At 45.1% G+C, this 18,539-nt stretch overlaps 1 protein-coding gene across 1 annotated transcript in view; it reads left to right on the top strand.

Annotated features, from left to right (window-relative positions):
• ldlrad3 (low density lipoprotein receptor class A domain containing 3) overlaps positions 1–18,539 on the top strand; it is a 59,369-nt gene that overhangs the window by 29,826 nt on the left and 11,004 nt on the right. Inside the window, exons 3-4 of the mRNA XM_036534516.1 lie at positions 8,197–8,322; positions 9,419–9,553. Coding sequence (XP_036390409.1) covers positions 8,197–8,322; positions 9,419–9,553 — 261 coding nt within the window. The remainder of the gene's footprint in view (positions 1–8,196; positions 8,323–9,418; positions 9,554–18,539) is intronic.

Below are 18,539 nucleotides of genomic sequence, written 5' to 3'. Positions count from 1 at the left end.
GCTCATCTCTGAAGCGATGATCTCATGGCCCGGAGTTTACATAACAGCCTACCATTGCCTCGTCCTTATGGCAAGAGTAAACTGGATCTGTGTCACAGGCAATAATAACCACTCACTGTTCGCTGTCACGGCGTCTGTATATTTACCATATATTTACCATATAATTACCATATTTACCTCCTGTAAACCCAGGACACGGATATCGCAGCACAGTTGTCAAGATGCGATTGTCTGTTGTTCTTATTATCCTGAAACAGATTGTTGTTTCCCGTCCAATACCACGGATGGTTGCTCTAGGCAACACCTGGAAATTGTCCTAGTCTATTTGAGGTTCTTTAGAGGAAGATTCACTGCTATCGTCACCGTTTCAACACAGCGCCTGGCATATCTGTTTGCTTAGGAAGCTCATTACATGCAGTTACTGGACTATAAATGCAAGATTATCCCCACAACCCAACCCCCCCCCCCCCCCCCCCCCCTTCTGTCCATGCGGTATTCTGCCACCGAGCCCACTCAGCCCCATTGCCTAGTTATCTGGTGCAACATCATAAACGGTTTAGAGACGGTCCCCTATTCCATGTCCATGTAACCCACCCCCCCACACATGCACACACCACCGCTATTAGAATAACCATCACCCTGGTTGCACTCTCACACCCCCAGCACACGTTTGTCCTGTTTACCATGGCAACATAGAGAAAAAATTCATCAGCTGTATTTTTTTTTAAGTATGTGTGATTTAATTTGGCCTCCAGATATCTCTCCATGGAGTATTCATGAGGCCGGGCTCATATGACAGGGGAGCTGCCGTGGGTGGAGGGACAGTTTACCTTTCAAAGTGAAACACATGGTTTGCTGTCACTAGCCTGCGGCACAATACATTGGTCAAGAACAGGACTCAGTTCTCTGGTGGTTGCGAGCTTGAATCCCAGGTGGGGGGCCCAGCCATTGTTCTTTTGTGGTGTTCACAACGGTACTTAGTGTGACCAGCTGCATGAATGGTGAACGAATAGTACTAATAAACTTTTTTCTATGTACTTCACCCCCTTTTTTAGCCACCCTGGCTTTTTGGAATTGATAACGGTGTATCACGCTCTCCTCATCCCAACATTCTCTTTGCTCATGCAGCAGCACTGAAGCACAGCAAATGCAATCCTTTGATGCACTGTCACGCATCCAGCGGCTATTTTTCTCACTGCAATCCCGCACTGGAGCGATGTGATGAGGGGGCCCCGGCTGACCTAACTCAATCCACACTAGCAAAATGGAGCCAGTTGTGTTCTAACACTGCGACTTCCATCCATTGTCATGACAGAGCCCAAACTCAAGCTTAGCTTGGCTGCAGGCTGCAAGGCACAGCCTGTATCTGGAATGATTGCCTTTAGCAAACTGGAGCCATTTCAGATGCAGCCCTGAATGGAACATCTTTAAAAAAAACTTTAAAAGCTATGTAATGTAATTAATTCAAAGTAAGCCAATGTAAGCCCTGGCTGAGGTCACTTACTAAGTAGAGGAATAACAATATAGTAATGTTAATGAAACCAAGCATAATAAAAGCATTCAAGCATCAGGTCACTGCAGTATGTGTACCTTGCAGTCACACTATAGTGAGTGACAGGGAAAGATGAGTGCCCATGCCCAAGTACTGACGTTCACCAGGAGCTGAAAGTTAAATGAAAGGTGGCATCTCCGTTAACTGAGCCCTAGGTTGGCAGTGCCGTCTAAATCTTGAGGCTATCATTCTGATTTTCAGTAAGCGTACACACACACTGACATGCGCGCTTGCACTGCTCCTCTGTGGCCTCTCCCCGCGAGAACCCCCAGCTTCTCTCACAGTGACCCGTTGAGTTTGGTTGCATGCCTCGTTCCCATAGCAACATGTTTAAAAGTTCAAGACAGAGAGCCTTGCTAACCTGGACCATATTCCCTTTTATTCCCCCTTTTATTGCTTTCATGCTGTGCTTTTCCAGGCACGGTTGGGTGTTGTCAGCCAGGGCAGGGTTGTTTATACTTGGTGGGGTGGGAGGTGGATGGGGGAAGGGGGGTGGCTTCTCTGGCACTTGAATGCTGTTTTTTTCTTTCCTTTTTTCCTTTTCTCTTGTTTGTTGTCTCATCTGTAAAAGAACGGAATTATGGTCAGTGGCAGTCATGTAAATAATTAGTTATCTTCCAGCAGAGCTCACGTCTGAAAGTGCATCTCTTCGCCAGCCACCATACTCCATCCTGTTTTAAATTCCTGGTTTAGAACGTGGTGTGCCATTTATTTTAACAATGCTGGGCAGCGCGTGCTCCATGGCTGTGCCGTCAGAGGTGTTGACCAGGATTAATGGGTGAAGGTGGTTGGCTGCTGACAGCAGGGGTTATAAGTCTCTCCCTCACCCTCCCCTCACCCTCCCTTCACCATAACACTGTTCAAATCAGAACTGAATACTCTAGAAGTCTCTATCTGTCACTCCAAAACAGATCTGTGGAGACCGCAGCCTCGATTACCAGTCATGTGTCAGGGCTACAGTGTGCCTTATGCCAATTGGGGTCCTACCTGAGATAATTTAGTGCGTGAAGCCCACACAGTCAGAAGTGGAAGTTGTTTGACTGCCGCAATAGCCGTCTCTCACTACCTAAGGAACAGCCTGACAACAAGCTCCACCTGTCCCTGGGGTCAGTGTATGCTTATCGTATTTAAGGGCATTCTTGTCACCAAACATACAAGACTGACTAAATGGCCAAGCAGCTGCATGGTTGATAAGTAGCCTTTTTACTTTTGTAGCAACAGTCATAATTTTATTGTCTACCCAAAGCCAAACATTCACTCCCAGGTAGGTAATAAAGTCATTGTTATTAAAGATGGCTTATGTAGGAGAGGGAAGGGGTCTTTTTTTGTAACACGTGCCATGCAGAGGTTGTGCGGAAGGCTGAGGGGTTCCCTCAGATACCAGAGCCAAGGGAAGTGGTTTTGGTCAGGAATTGTAGGCCAGACCAGGCAAGGCCAGGCCATGCCAGGCCAAAATATCTCCTAGAAAGGCCAGGGAGGTATAGCTGTTGTGCCTTAACACACTAATCATCCTGAATGTGTTTGGGTTTAGTTTTTCTTTTTTTAGTTTGGAGCCCCCTTCCCTTCTCCCTCCCCTTGCTGGGAGCCTATCCAATGGAGCATATTACCTCCCGAGGGTTAGAAAGGGGGACTAGCTTCCAGAGCTCTGTTTTTGTTTCTGTTTGGTGTGTGTGTGTGTGTGTGTGCGTGTGTGCGTGTGTGTGTGTGTGTGTGTGTGTGTGTGTGTGTGTGTGTGTGTGTGTGTGTGTATGTGTGTGTGTGTATATGTGTGTGTATATGTGTGTGTGTGCGTGTGTGTGTGTCTGTGTGTGTGTGTGTGTGTGTGTCTGTGTGTGTGTGTGTGTGTCCATGCCTGTGTTTTACTCGTTATACTCCATTCATGGTCAGTGCATTTATATTGGGAATGTTTTTACTCTCTTCATGACTCATTACAATGTAAACTAATGGCCATCCACTTTTTAAAAAGAGGTGAACAGTGAAAGCAATGAAGCAGTGAAAACTTTGAGGTCTGGTTTAACTCACCAACAGCGTTTTATGCCAGAAAGTCTGTGGGTGACTAGTGTCACCCAGGGGAGATGGGCCACTTATCTCTGTATTTACATTGCAAGCCCTGACATTTCCCACCACCCTGCCACCACAGGGCAAAAGGCTTGCCACCACAAAGAGCATCAGACTCAGTTGCCTCAAGGTAGGGCAACCCAGCACCTTTCAAAGACACACTAATCTAAGACACTAACTACTCCAGACTTATGCACAACATTGGTCTGAACGTCAGATGGAAGAGTAACACGACATGACAACTGAAGGCAATCTCGTACGCGCTCACACACACACACACATACACACACACACACACACACACACACACACACAGAGTAAAGTACTTAACCTACCTTGCTTGCTAGAGAAAATCCAGCTTCGCCTCAGAGGCCGGATAATATGTAAAAATGTAAGCTTTGTAAGTCACCCTTGCTAAGCACATGTGCTAAGCAAAAGAAAGAATAATAATATTATAATGAGACTGAGCATAATAAAATTACTGCACCATCAGGCCATTACTGTATAGACTTCAGTCACACTCCCAGCGAGTGATAGGGAAAAATCAGAAGGCCTGTGCTCAAGTTCAAAGTTAAGAATCTGCAACCACGAGAAGTCTCCAGCACATCGTTAACTAAGCCCTTGTTACCCAAGCCCTCATTTGGGTGGATTGTCTAACAATTTAATTTTGTTTTTCAGCAAACTTGTGCACACACGTACACACACAGGCAGGGAAATTCCCCGGGCTGGAGCTCACCCTCTGGAGAAACAGAGGCGCTTTTCTTTCTTCCCCTTTTTCTGTCTTTCCCGTTTTTTTTTTTTTTTTTTTTTTTTGACTGTGCTCTGCGTCTTGTTTTGATTCGGCTTTTGTGATTGCACAGCTTTAGGAGGAGGATTCTGCAGCTCCGGGAAACAGGCCGGGATTCGAGGGCTTAGAGTGGGAGCACGATTCCCTCTGCAGCCGTCGAGTCAGCTTGGGTGACGGGGGTGGGGGTGGGGGTGGCATTGGGTCGGGTTTTTGAAACAAAAGGAGGGGGTGCCTAATTGGAATCGGCCATCCTTGGTTCAGACAGTAAACGGATCGCTGATCAATGCGCTGGCGTAATTGATACCAGGGAGCAGCCATGAAATATTGATCGTGTCTGGGCTTCTTTTTCAAAGTCTCATCCGGGGCTCCTCACAATTAGCTGCAACTGAGCAAAACGGGGATTGAAATCTAACAAGGGATAAAAGTGGCTCACGTTCACAAGTCATTGTCGGGGCCGTTCGCTTGAAACAAGGCTATTATGAGATATGAGAGGCTGAGATTAATATTGCAGCACGGCGCCTGGATGAGAGATATCTGTCGAGCTAACACGGACCCAGCTAAGTGAATCTGTTTCCCAGTCAGTACCTCTAATTCGTGGGATGACATTTTGCATGATATCGTGCAATTGATATCATACGCATGGATAGATACATTCCCACAACTGAATCTTTATTAGTTGAACATCGATTGAGCTGATCAAAGGATTCCATTAAACCGCTCTCAGCCAAGACATGTGAACTCTGTGCTGGGCGCTCCATGGCGCATTATTACATTGTACAAGCAGCAGTCAGAGCCTGACTTTGAGATGCTCGAATTGATTAGTTTGATCTTGCAGCCTCCACCCAGACTGTCTCAATGCCTCACGTGCTCGCAACCAGACTCCATTACTTATCGATTTTCTTTCCTTCAGAAATGCTTAGCAAGGTCAGAGAATCCTTTCGACTGTGAAGCTTCCTGCCAGCTCATTCCCTCACATGTCTCTGACCGCTTACCCGCTCTGGCACACGAGTCACGACCTCACCCATCTGTCCAGAGCAGTCCACGCCTGTCTCCCCAAGGAGCCATGGGGTAGGCAATGTTGCTGCACCATCAGTTCGATGTTGGCGCATGCCGCACAGGAAGAATTAAAAAGTCTAACTTGGAAGGCAAAGCGATATAGAGACCCAGCCCCTGGGCCAAACCCTGTAGGAGTTAAAAAAAATCCAGATTCTCTTTACCTCGCAGTACCGGCAGTAAATTTCTCTTGAGCTTTGTTCCAAAGCTTTTCTGACAGAGCTCGCCTTTAAAGAGGAAGTATCAAAAGTATTTAATTAGGGCTAAAAATATGCGTCTGGACGCTGTTCAGACATTTTTATAGAAAACACACTGCAATTAGCCGTGCTCCCTGGATGAAGTTCGGGGCTCACTGAGTGGAAACGGTAACTTCCCCCAGTGTAGGACTGGGCTGAGTTTGTTTATATATTTAGTGTGATGTGGTGGGCCTTGATGAGATTAGAGCAGGTTTGAGCGCTGTGCTGGCAGGTAACGTGGCATGACCACACAGCGTTCTACCTGAGAGGTGCGGCTCACTCTTTCTTCTCCTGCGCGCACAGCAGGGATGAACACTGCGCTTGGAAGCGATTCAAAAAGGACAAAAAGGCCGAGCTGTATTTTGTCAACAACTTCTATTTCAGCTCGAGAGAGGGGAAAAAAACCTGGCAAGGAATTAAACAAGAGGAACAAAGATGGAGAAAGTGATGCAGAGAGGTGGGGGGAGGGTCAGTGGGCAAAAGTACCATGCTTTGAGAGAAAATGAAGCAGGATGAATTGATTTAGCACAGAGAGAGATGGAAAAAGAGGACACCTTCACAGAGAAATAAACAAGGAATGAGGAATGAACAAGGAAAATTTGATGCACGTTACACCTGCGACGCTGAGACAGAGGAAGATGTTCGACAGCAATTGCTTCAGTGCTCGGCCAAGAGATTCTGTTTTCTCCTCCACAGTTCTGTGCTGGATACTTGAAATTCACAACTTGTCTGGAGTATGAATTCTCATTAGTTTAAGAGAAGAAAAAAAGCAAACAGGTTTTGTGACAAACAGACCGTATCATGTTATTAAACATTGTGAAAAGGAAAGAAAAAACGAGTTATATTTCTTATGTGTGGCTGAATTTGTTTTCATTTATACCTGCACACAAGAGGCTGTTTTATCTATACTTTCATTCGGTTATTGCTTGAAGCTTTATCTTCACCCCCCCACCCCCACCCCAGAGCATTTTACGAATGGGATCCACCGTGTAGAATTTGCTTGAACTGTTAAGAGCCATTGGTTCAGAACTAAACAAAGGCAGCCAAGACTGTAGCTCAGCCATAGACAGGCCAACGTTCAGGGATTACATCTCTACTTTCAAAGGGCACCTCAAACCTTGCATGGTGAATTATATTCCTCTCAATACAGGCAGCTTGAAAGGGCTCATGGAAAAACTCTGTAGCGGCCCTTAAAGAGTGGTGGTAAACATGTGCTGCAGATGCCAAGCTGTAATTGGCTGTAGACCCCCCCCCCCCCCCCCGAATCACCTGCTAACCACGGGAAGGCACAACAAGCAGGCCCAAGTGTATGCACCATAGTCAAACGTGTAGGAAAGGCACTGGAGCAAAGGCATGGCCCCCTGTCTCTATGCGACCATGCTATCGAGGCCCCAGTCTGGCACGGGGGCCATTAGCAGTGCGGCCCGTTTACCGCACCATCTGTGTTGTCTGACCGACAGTCTGTCAACTGCGTTCCAGCATGCTGTTGTCTTGGAGATGTCTGCAGGCCAGATTTTGTAGTGTGGTGTCTTTGTCATACCTCGATGCCTGGATGAAGAGTTAGGAGGTGTTGATGGTTTTTCTAATAAACTATGCTTAGATATATGGGCATCCACCTTACTGTGTAATTGATGGGATACACATTCTCCTGGCTTTTGCCTGTTTTTACATTCTATTACGTGCATGCAGGCCCTTCCATCTTATCCATATGGATAATATAGTCATCAAAGCTGCCTTAAACCTTTTATAATAATAAAAATAATAAAAATATTTTTAATGCTGAATTCTGTATTTTTCCCCCACCAGCTGAACATGAAGCTCATCCCACTGTCACAAACTTTGCACCCAAACAGGTGTGCAGGGTGCAATCCTCCAAAACCCACAAAGCAGCAACAACTACTCACACAACTTTTACAGTGCTGCAGAAATCATTGAGGTTAGCCACATCTGCCTGACAGTGTCTGAGTACCTTGTAGGTGCCTGAGTGAGTCACAGGGCTCCTGGTCGCTACTGGCAGATGATGTGGCCGGTTTTTGAACTTTTGTCAGGGGGATCAGTACAATATGAACAAGCACCTTTATTGTCTAAGCCACTCCAGGGCCTTAGGGTCAGATGTTTTTTGAGACTTGATAGAATCATTGGTTCCCTGTTCATTAGGCTGTTGGTTGAGCTGCATATTGAAAATACAGTTTATAAAATTATAGTAAAAATTTTAAATTATTTATGTTTTTTTTTTACTTGTTTTCTAATGTTTATTATTTCAACTAGTTAATGTTTGATCTGCTTAATGAGATGGGTCACTGCAATTGCAAGCGTTTATGAAATTTTTTCTTACTGAAATTTTTTTACCGTTTTTTTCCTTGAGATGAGTCAATTAACAGAATATAAAAGAGTTGTCCTTGTCAGACCATAAATAAAGGGTTATTGGTTTATCCCTGCCATGTAATAGTCACACCCACTGACTTGTGCTCGTTAACTGCGCACTAAAGGCATCTCTCTCATCTTCACAGCCAAGGTGAAGTCGAAGTGCGCACCCACTTTCTTTGCCTGTGCCAACGGGGTCCACTGCATCATTGGACGGTTCCGCTGCAACGGGTTTGATGACTGCCCTGATGGCAGCGACGAAGAGAACTGCAGTGAGTGTCCAAAAGCAAATACTGGGTGTTTAGTGTGTCACCTGGAATGTGGATCATATGACAGGATGTGAGATGATCATGTGACAGGAAGCAGGACATTATGGATAATAAGTTATGTAAAAGCCTCCAGTGGTTACTTTCATAATAAACTCCCAAAGCACCAATATCAAAAGCCACAAATGCCCTGTCAAAGAAAGCACAAACACACAAGTAACCCATGGAAGGGCTGTTCTTCTAGAAGCTCTTTGAATGACACAGTTGTTGACAAGTAGCATCCAGTGCAAATAATGACCAGTGTAAACAATATCATCCCTAAGTGCTGTTGGTATGAGTGCTTATTGAAGCTTCACTACAATATCACTGTAATTTTCTCTGCCAGCTTGTAACCTTGTTATAGCTCACAACTTCTCTATGTCACCCCTGCTCTCCCTCACCAGCACAGAGCAGAGATAGGGTGTGCTAAAGGGTGTCCCTCTATCATGTAAATCATTTTCTAAAATGAAATGTGGTGTGCCAGGCCCACGGGGCATCACGCTTCACAATCTAATTCTGCCATTTGAAGGTAGGCCTGCGCCAAGCAGCAAGCAGCATTCTCTGTAGAATAACAGCCTGGATCTTCTCGGGGGATTGCTCCATTTGTTTTTTGGAAATCCTGCAACAACAGAGATGAGAAAATGTGCAAGTGAATTGTCCAGTTGACTGTGAAGCTTTTTGCTTTATTCATTTTGTGAAATTAATTACTGATCCACCACCTTTGTTGCTTCCAAAAAACATCTCTAATCATGTGCATAGTAGCGTTTATAGGGAAAACATACTGGTGCTGAATGGAATGGGAGTCATTACGGATGGTGTACTGAGATTGTTGAATGAAAAGTTTGTGAAATGTTTTCCAGCAAAAATACCCCCATACAAACTTTATTTCAGTATGTATGAATCACAGACATAGCTGCAATAGCCATTTCATTTTCAGCACAAGCAGCATTGTTTGGTATCACCGCTTGAGAGTAGCACATTGTAGCACAGATGGAGAACATAGTTATTGTCCTGTAGGAGTGAAGGAATGATTGATACTGTGTTTGCTGTCCTGATCCCACAGCAGCCAACCCCCTGGTGTGCTCCACTGCGAGGTTCCACTGCCGAAATGGCCGCTGTGTGGACCGTAGTTTCCTGTGTAATGGTCAGGACAACTGTCAGGACAACAGTGATGAAGAGGACTGCCAGACCACCTCAGGTACACTCATACAAACAAGCACATACATGTATATACCTACACACACATAAGCTCATATACACAAGCAAACATGCACACACACATTAATAGTAAAAGTACATTAATACACACATGCCCACATTCACACACATAATCTTGAGCACCCATATACATGCAAAGTGCATATAAATGCAAAGTATCCCCACACACATACACATATATATGCATACCACCACAGATACTGTGTTCTATTGTCTGATATAGATGTACTCATAAAGTACTGAGTAAACCAGGGGTCTCCAACACATTATCCAGTAGCTCGCTGCCTGTTTTTGAGTAGCTCGCCAAAAGGTTCAAAGATTATGTACAAAAAAATCCAACCTTCCCATTTCAATCCAATCAAATACCCAGATGTCCCACCCCCCTCCAACACAAAATGATATCATCTGTCAATCAAATAAGTTAGGCTACTGTCAAGTTTGCCAAAACGTCGTCATGTCAGTTTCCCTGTAGGCTAGCTACTGAGGTAGCTACTGAGCTAAAGCAATGAGTTCGGTGGTGTTAGCAAGCCAGTTTAGCTTATAAAATAGCCATATTTATGATGAACAAAGAAAGTGGCCAGGCCAAAAAAGCAGAAAACATACTATTTCCATGAGGAATGGGAACACAAGTTTTTTTTTTTTCTCCACGAATGTGAAGGACAAGTGTTTGTGCCTCATCTGCGGTACCAGCGTTTCAGTCGGTAAAAGATGCAACGTTCAGCGCCACTTCAGGGACATTCTAAAAGTCATAATGTGAAAAAGCTTAACAAGGCGTAATGTTCCAAGACAGCGATCAATGATCACCACATTTCTCTTGGACATGTCTTGTCATAAACGCGTCCACCTGCCAAAAAAGTCAAAACCGAAATCCTATGAGTATGGACGTTATCTTAAGCGTTTTCATCTCCATTGACACCCATTATAAGGAAAAGGCTTAACGTGGCTTAATGTTCCAAACTAGCATCCAATGATCACCAAATTTGTCTGACATATCACATCATAAACACGTAGTAATCTTTTCTATGTTTTCTATGACTTTGATGTGAATTTAAGATATTTTGATATATTATGTGAGCTTGACACATTGAAATTTGAAACATATGGCTACAGAACATAGCCTACATTTGATATGCTCTTGATGTGAATTTAAGATGTTTTTGATCCAAAATATGAGCTTTGGATATTGACATTTGATACATGTATATACAAAAAGTAGCTTAATTCATCTGGTTGATGTGAGTGTTTTGATACATTATGTGAATAAGTAATATAAGACATGAGTAGCTCTCCGCCACTTTCATTTTTTCAAAGTAGCTCTCAGATGAAAAAAGGTTGGAGACCCCTGAGGTAAACCATATACACACTGCCCTACTATAGTGGTATAGCCGTAATGTACAGAAAAACTCACACTGTTGTTACCAATCTAGTGATCCTCAGTAAAGAACCCCTGTGCCCATTCTATATTGGGGTGGCATAGTAGTAAGGAGCAGGACTTGTAACCGAAAGGTTGCCAGTTCAATTCCCTACTGTGGCACTGCTGCTGTATCCTTGGGCAAGGTACTTAACCCACAATTGCCTCAGTAAATATCCAGCTGTATAAATGGATAACATTGTAAAGAACTGTAACGTATGTAAGTCACTCTGGATAAGAGCATCTGCTAAATAGTGTAATGTAATGTCTATCAGAGCTGGGTTTCACCCTGATCCATCACTCCCCCCCATATTTAACCTGTGAAACTGTGTCCCACATTAGATCAAAGCTAATCAAGGTCTGTTTAACCCCCCCCCCCCCCCCCTCCCCAGTTGTCATTAAATGCATGGGGATGGTGAGGTCACACAGCTGTGACAGAGAGACCTGCTTTCTTCTGAGACCTGCTTCTAGAAATGAAACCCATCCTCTACCACCATCATGACATGCTTATAAATACACACATACACACACACACATAAACATACAAATACGTAAGTGGACACACACACACTCGCACACACACACTTTTTCCTCTGACTTGGCTTCTCTGTTAATAAGAGCTGAGCTGCAGGTGACAGATAAGGGACACAATTCTCGCTGAGCCAGCTGAGCTGCACTTCCTGCACACTTTCTTCTGTTCCTCTCAGGGCCACACTTTCCATTGTCACCATGATCCCACCAGGAGGCCTGCTTTAGGGGCAAGTCTCACCAAGCCAGCTCTTGGAAACCTGTCCAGGCAAGCTGCTGTTATTAGACCCACCCCCACCCCTTTCCCCCCAGCATTGTATTGTTATGATATTTTATTTTAACGATTCGATTTGGGCCGCCTGGAGATAACAAAGAGGAGGACGGGGTGTTATTTTTGCAAGTGGAATTTTTTTTTTTTTTAGGAGGGCAAGTTGCAGTGCAGCTTGTTTTTACCGTTTTTAATGCGGTCAGAGCACTAAAAAGGCAACAACGCACACGGGTCTATAAATAGTCCAATCGGATCAGAGCCGGCGAGCGGGAAAAGAACAGTGGGGCGAGCCGGGCCCCAGGCAGTTTGCCATGACTACGAGAGCAGAATTAACGCAAAGACCCCTCAGCCATCTCGTCCGCATATAGAAACGGTCAATTAGAATCGGTCGTTTGACCTCTGAGAATCACCCAGAGACAAAGCCCAGAGCTAACAGCTTTCTGGGTGGTGTTAGGGCACTTGTCAAGAGCCCTCAGAAATTTGTACAGTATGATTATAGTGACACTATAGTGATCATTCAGATTCTACAAAACACACATCTGCTCTGAATTTCAGAGACAGCACATGCATTGCAGTGTTATGAAATAACCAAAGTAATATTGAAAAATACATCTGTTTGCATCAGTACGTATATGTGTTTCAGGATATACAGTGCTCCTGTGAGATATGGTGGCGGAGGCTGTCTGTGTTTGTCTATGAGGAAATTCAATAACGCTCAGATAGCATAAGAGCTGTTTGATCGTGGAGAGCTTTCAAGTTTGTAGCTTTTCAATATTTGTAGACATGCTGGGATTCATCTTATCTCCAGCAGCATTGGTGTGTATGAGTGGTTGTGTATGTGAGTTGGATGAACTGCGTATTCCATTATATTCTATAAAATGATTTATATGAAAGAAAATGAATTTTTTTGCAGTTCCTTTGCTATTTGTCAGGTCATCATTGTAAATGAGTTAATGTTCTTAACTTGCCTTCCTGGTTAAATAAAAGTTTACATACATGTATAAATACACACTATATGGCCAAAAGTATGTGGACACCCCTCCTAATTATTGAGTTCAGGTGTTTTAGCCACATCGATTGTTAACAGGTGCATAAAATCAAGGACATAGCCATGCAATCTCCATAGACAAATCTTGTATATATATATATATATAATGTTGCATCCATGTTTTGTCACAGTTTTACTGGAGAGGGAACTGTTGAATGGAGCTTGTATATGTCAGACCATAGCCCTTTTGATTTCTTGCAGTTTCTGTGGGCCTGAGTGAGACCCAGTGTTTCGTTTCTGCTCTGGAGCAGCAGTGGTGGGTCTGGTTTCTGCCTAGTGGACAGCTGGTCCATCCTTCTTGTGGGAGAGAGGTCAGGGACCAGAGCAGCAGGCTTTTGTTGTGGAGTCACTGGAGGAGAATGTAGGAGCATTGGTTTATTCAGACCTCTCACCCTAGCAGACAGACCTAATAATCTATGTTTAACACACTGCTACTCACAGAGCTTCTTTCAGGGAAACTTTTACTCCAGTCCAACTTTCACTCCAGTCCAAAATGCTGATGCCCTAATATGGTGTAGTGGTGAGGAAAAAGGCTTGTAACCCAAGAGTGGCTGGTTCGAACCCCCAACGTTCTTTTACCCTTGGGCAGGATACATAACCTGAAGTAATAGTCAGTAATAATACTCTTGTTTAAATAGATAACATAAAAATGCAAAGCTAGGTCAGTTGCTCTGAACAACCATATTTGCTAAGCCATTGTACTGTAATCTGTTATCTGTCCTCATCTGTCAATGTATATGTGTAGTTACAAATGTATTCCTGTAGCTCAGCTGAAAATTTACATACTGCACAAATAATATGTTGTTTGTGTGTGTGTGTGTGTGTGTGTGTGTACATATTTCCATCACACATTTTAAAAAACATTCCCATTTTGGAACTTCAGGGATAACAGACAGACAGTAGGGCCAGTTTGTGTCAGGATTCAGCAGGAGGCCACTGCTGAAAGCCGAGCTGCCTCTGGCCCTGCCTGAGGAGAACATCACCCTCTGGGGTCCCGGCGATTGAAAAGCCTCCTGTTCCTGAACACCAGGCCAAGTCTTTCAGCTCCTCAATTAACAAGCTCCCTGTCACATCTCACCCCATGCTGTCGCCATGGCGATGGTGGCCAAGTGGCAACCTGCTTGCCCTAACTACCAGATGAGGAATTCCGGCCCGGAACAATGGGGCCTCAGTTTCCTCCGGACACAGAGAACTGGGGAGGGGAGAGGAGAGGAGGTGAGATTACTGCTTTGACACACTTTCCCAATGAGCATTGCCTGATGAGAATGGGAATCAAAGCTCCAAAGTTTACCTAGGGGCCTGTCCTTCCTTCCAAGAGCCCCCTGGACAGATCAATTCCCAGTTGGTCCCCGGAGGTGTGAGCCTTTACCAGATATCCAGGTCGATTTCCCTTGGCGTCCACACAGATTAATGTGGAATGTGAAGGACAGAATGTCTTTCCACAAGGGTGGAGGGAGGGAGGGGGTGTCCTGTATCTGTCAGAGAGAGGGATTGAGCCTGATGTACCCAGAATGCATTTCAATTCCAGCTGAAATGGCTTCATGTCACACAAGTAAGAGGGTCATTTCTGCCACTCAATCAGAGGAGAGAGCTTTGGATCAGTCTGTTGTCACAAACTTTCAGTGCACATCCGAGTAATTCTGTGGGACAAGGTGAATTTCTCTGAGAGCATCATAGCAGGTACAGCAGAAGCCTGGGAGGAAGAAAACCCTAGAGAGGCACCGAAGATAGAGCCTAAAACCATCGAGTTTCAGATAGAGGAGGAAACGAGAGTGGAGAGAGGGCTCCTCAGAGAATACGGAGTGAATAAAGAGAGAAATGAAAGAGAGGGAGGGAGCTGCCATAAAGGAGAGGGGGATTAGAGAGAGGAAACGCCACTGAGGAAAAAAACACCCCCATTAGGTCTGTGTGGAGACAGGGAGGGTGAAGACAGACAGAGATAATGAGAAAGAGAGTAAGAGAGAGAGAAAGGGAGACAGATGATGAGACAGACAGTAAGAGACAGAAAAGAAGAAGATTGCATGTGCGGCTCCTGTGGCAGAGACAGAGGTCCACTTCTTCCCACACTGGAAAATATTCACACATAAAGGAAATACATTTCAGCGTATTTTGTCAAAATAGGAATGCTTTCAGTTTTATGAAAAACAACAAGGACCTGCAGACACTGTTAGGGGAAGGACCAACAGCCTTGTTGGCAGTGCAGTGCATCTTGGCCTACCATAGCCTGAGGGATAGTGAGTAACCACCAACTACTGAAAATAACATATACATGATTAGGCAGACAGATATTTTATTCAGACATTTTATGCAATTGATTATGGTGAATACAAGTGATTATCATTGTAATTTTAGAGTGACATTGTTTAATCTGCACAAATGCGTGAGCAGCTGACATTATTAAAATATTTATTTATTTTTAATTCATTTGTACTTGATGCTAGCATATGGAAATCAAGTGAGAGAGAGGCAGAAGGTTGGAGACAGAGGGAGAGAGACAGGACGCCAGGCCTTGCTTATCCCCTGTAATATCGGAAGCGATTGCAAGGATTAGCCCTCCCCACAGCCCTTGTTTGCTGGTGTTAATTACTTGCTGCCACTCAAGCTGTTCAGGGCCCCTCTGCCTGCAGGAGGCTTCACACAGCTCAACTATGCACCTCCAGGCTGATCAATCAGTCAGTCAGTCATTTGATGCATTAATTAACCAATCACATTTGACTTTCAATGGCAGGTATACAGTATGACTCCCTCTGTGACAGGCTGTCAACCGCAAAACCCCACGTGACTGCAGAAGACCCTCTCCCATCTCTCTTCCTTCTGCATAGTGTCTCTGACTCTTTGTTCAAAAAGAAAACATGTAAGCTGCTTGAAATGGTAATTCTGCACAGCTCCTGTGGTGCCTTTATTTTTATCTATTTCTCTCTCTTTTTACAATTGGTTGAAATTCTATGACTAGGTTACATGTGCCACAGCATCAGCTAAAAAAAGCAAGTAGAGTGGAGAGTGAGTTAGAGCAAATATGTTTCTTTCATCGCTTGGTTTCGCTTTGTGGCCTTTGTTGCACCCTGGTATTGAATTTAGCCAGTGAGTTCTCTCCCGTGCCTCGTTAGTGGAGTCATATTCCATGAGCAGGAGAGAAGCGGAATGGACCCCAGCTCTGTCGGCACAGAACTCCACCTGATGAGCTCACTGCAAGTCCCGTTACAGAGCCAAGCCCAGCAGCAGAGCTCTCAATCCCCAATACAACACAGTAATGACCTGGGCGTCTGCAGCCGCTAAAAGAGTAAGGTGCCAATCATCACTAAAGACTTTGTTAAAGGGTAAAAAAATCCTTCAGAAAAAACTGTTTGGACTTCATGGAGCATGACATACAAGCCATTTAATAACAAAAAAATTGTGATTTGCCATTGTGATTGTAGAAGGTCAAAGCTAGGATGACTGCAGACAGCCCAGGGGTGTGGTCCTAAAGCCTGGCAGTCATTAGATGAATCACATGTGGTAGGGGCTGACTCCAGAAGAGGTGAACCTTGGAAAAATTCTTCTGCAGTTGCACAGCATCTTTCCCTAATCTTCTTTTCCAACAGCCCTTTTGATGCAATGGTCTGTACCACACAGGGGCAGCCACTGTAGGCCTTTGCGCCCTCCTTTAAGGCATTTGGACTAGTAATCACCTTTATATTATTTATAACCTGACAGAGTAATCCCAGAGGCTGGCAATCTGGGATTTTCACGCAATTATCCTCTCTGTGTCCAGGGCCTCCTCAAAGATCTTTTTCTTCCAATGGAAAGCCATTTCTTCTCATTGCCTTTGTACAGGAAGCTGCGTTTGGAGGGTAATGTATGCTACTGAGATTCGCTGCAGGTTGGTGTCCTGGAGCCCGCTGAGCAGAGCTGCAGGTGTTTATATGCACCATGGTGTCTGCAGGTTATTGATTGAGTGGGTGTGTAGTGCTGGCACGCCTAAAGAAAACCTGTGACAAGGGAGGCACTGAAGGTATTCCAAGGAAAGAGTAGGGGCTCTCCCCCTCTTTCTTTCTCTGAGCAGTGGCGTCCTCTACCTGCCACAAATGAAAAAGGACCGCTTCCATATAGGCCCTTGGGCAATTACACATGCACTGGTAATTGATTTAGGATGCGTTGATTATAATTGGTTTCCTTTATTCTTTGCAACTGCCCTGGCAACATTTCCTGGTAAACACTCACATCTCAATTGCCTCGAGAGCCGGGGAGAGCATCCTTTCCTCCCACGTTGTCTAAACGCTGCCGAGGTTTTTGTTTTCATTTCTTTGTCCCTTAAGGAGGGGCGCTTTCACTGCTAATAAGCAGCGCCGACCCTTGATGGCTCCCGCACGCACTGTCATTACGCAAGCGCCGCGGGCTTCGCTGGAGCGGCTGGCTCGATCACAGCAGCAGGCACTTCAGCTTCAAAGGAGACGCCGTCTACTGGTTGAAAGAGAGCATTCAGCAGTCGGATGAAGTGGCGTTGGGTCCACATGACCGTTCGGACACACCACCATTCACCAAGCAGAGCAGGCCTGGACCCTGCAGACTCTGCAGATAAAGGGACGGACTGCATTCACAACCAGCAGCTAGAGAGGGTTTTTTGTGTTTGTGAGAGAATAGGGGATTAAATATTGGATTGGGTGTCTGGAAGCTCTCTGTGCTTTGGTGTGCCAAACTGGGGGTCAGATTGCTACCCCTTAAACCCAAGATCTCCTTACCCTCCGTGTCAGCGACTGGTCCCCAGTCAGTTGGTTTTAGGACTTATCAGAGGGCAGCACTGTCACGTGACAGTTGATCCAGGGCACGGTGGAGCCTGATAAGGACAGTCCAGCTTTAGAGAGGCCCAGCTGTATCCAGCTGCCACCAGCACGCCCTGCAGCGCGCAGATACCGGGGGTCACCTTCTGAGTCACCTTGTGCTTCTGTGTGCCGGGGAACAGCGTGGCCCGCAGTAGACACAGAAGAGGGGCCCTCCATCTGGAAATTCTGGATACTGCATTCCTTGTCCAGATGTCCTTGCAGACATGCTTCCTTGAGTGTTTTGCCGCTGCATCTGCAATATCGAGACTTCATTGAGCACTTGTGCTTGATCCACAAGGGTGACCAGAATCTAAACTGTGAGAACTATGGCTCAGGATACCGTAACAAGCATGTGATGCATGTCCCACTCATCACAGCCACCATCCCTGCGGCCTACTGGGGGGTCAGCACAGTGAGTAACAGCATCTAAGTTTTCAGATCTCCATCTCTTCCTGCCATTTCACACTAACTCTAATGTAACTCATTTTCAGCTGTGTTACTTAGCATGTGCCACCATGGTAAGGAGCTGGGCCTGTAGCCTAATATTTACTGGCCACATACTGTGGTGGGGTACTGCTGCCATACCCCTTGAGCTGGGTACTCAGCCCAAGTTAAACCCATCGTCACCCCACTAAATATCCAGCTGTGTGAATGGATGGTTTGTAATCTATGCAAGTCACTCTGGGTAAGGGTGTCTACAAAGCCAAATGAGTAATACGGTAATACAGTAACCATCTACAGTCAACCATGCCAGCTCAGGACCCATGTATACACACTGTCTCACACAAATACCTACACCCCAGGCTCAATTGGGCATTCCAAATTCTCCTCGGTGCCATGTGTCACTGTCAGTCTCAGACTTTTATTTACAAAAAAGTAATACGTATCCAAGCTAATGCTCTCAGGCGAATC

The sequence above is a fragment of the Megalops cyprinoides genome, chromosome 8 (genome assembly GCF_013368585.1).
Source record: "Megalops cyprinoides isolate fMegCyp1 chromosome 8, fMegCyp1.pri, whole genome shotgun sequence".
Taxonomy (NCBI): Eukaryota; Metazoa; Chordata; class Actinopteri; order Elopiformes; family Megalopidae; genus Megalops; species Megalops cyprinoides.
Note: the sequence above shows the minus strand (reverse complement) of the source record. Positions and strands in the feature narration are given on the sequence as shown.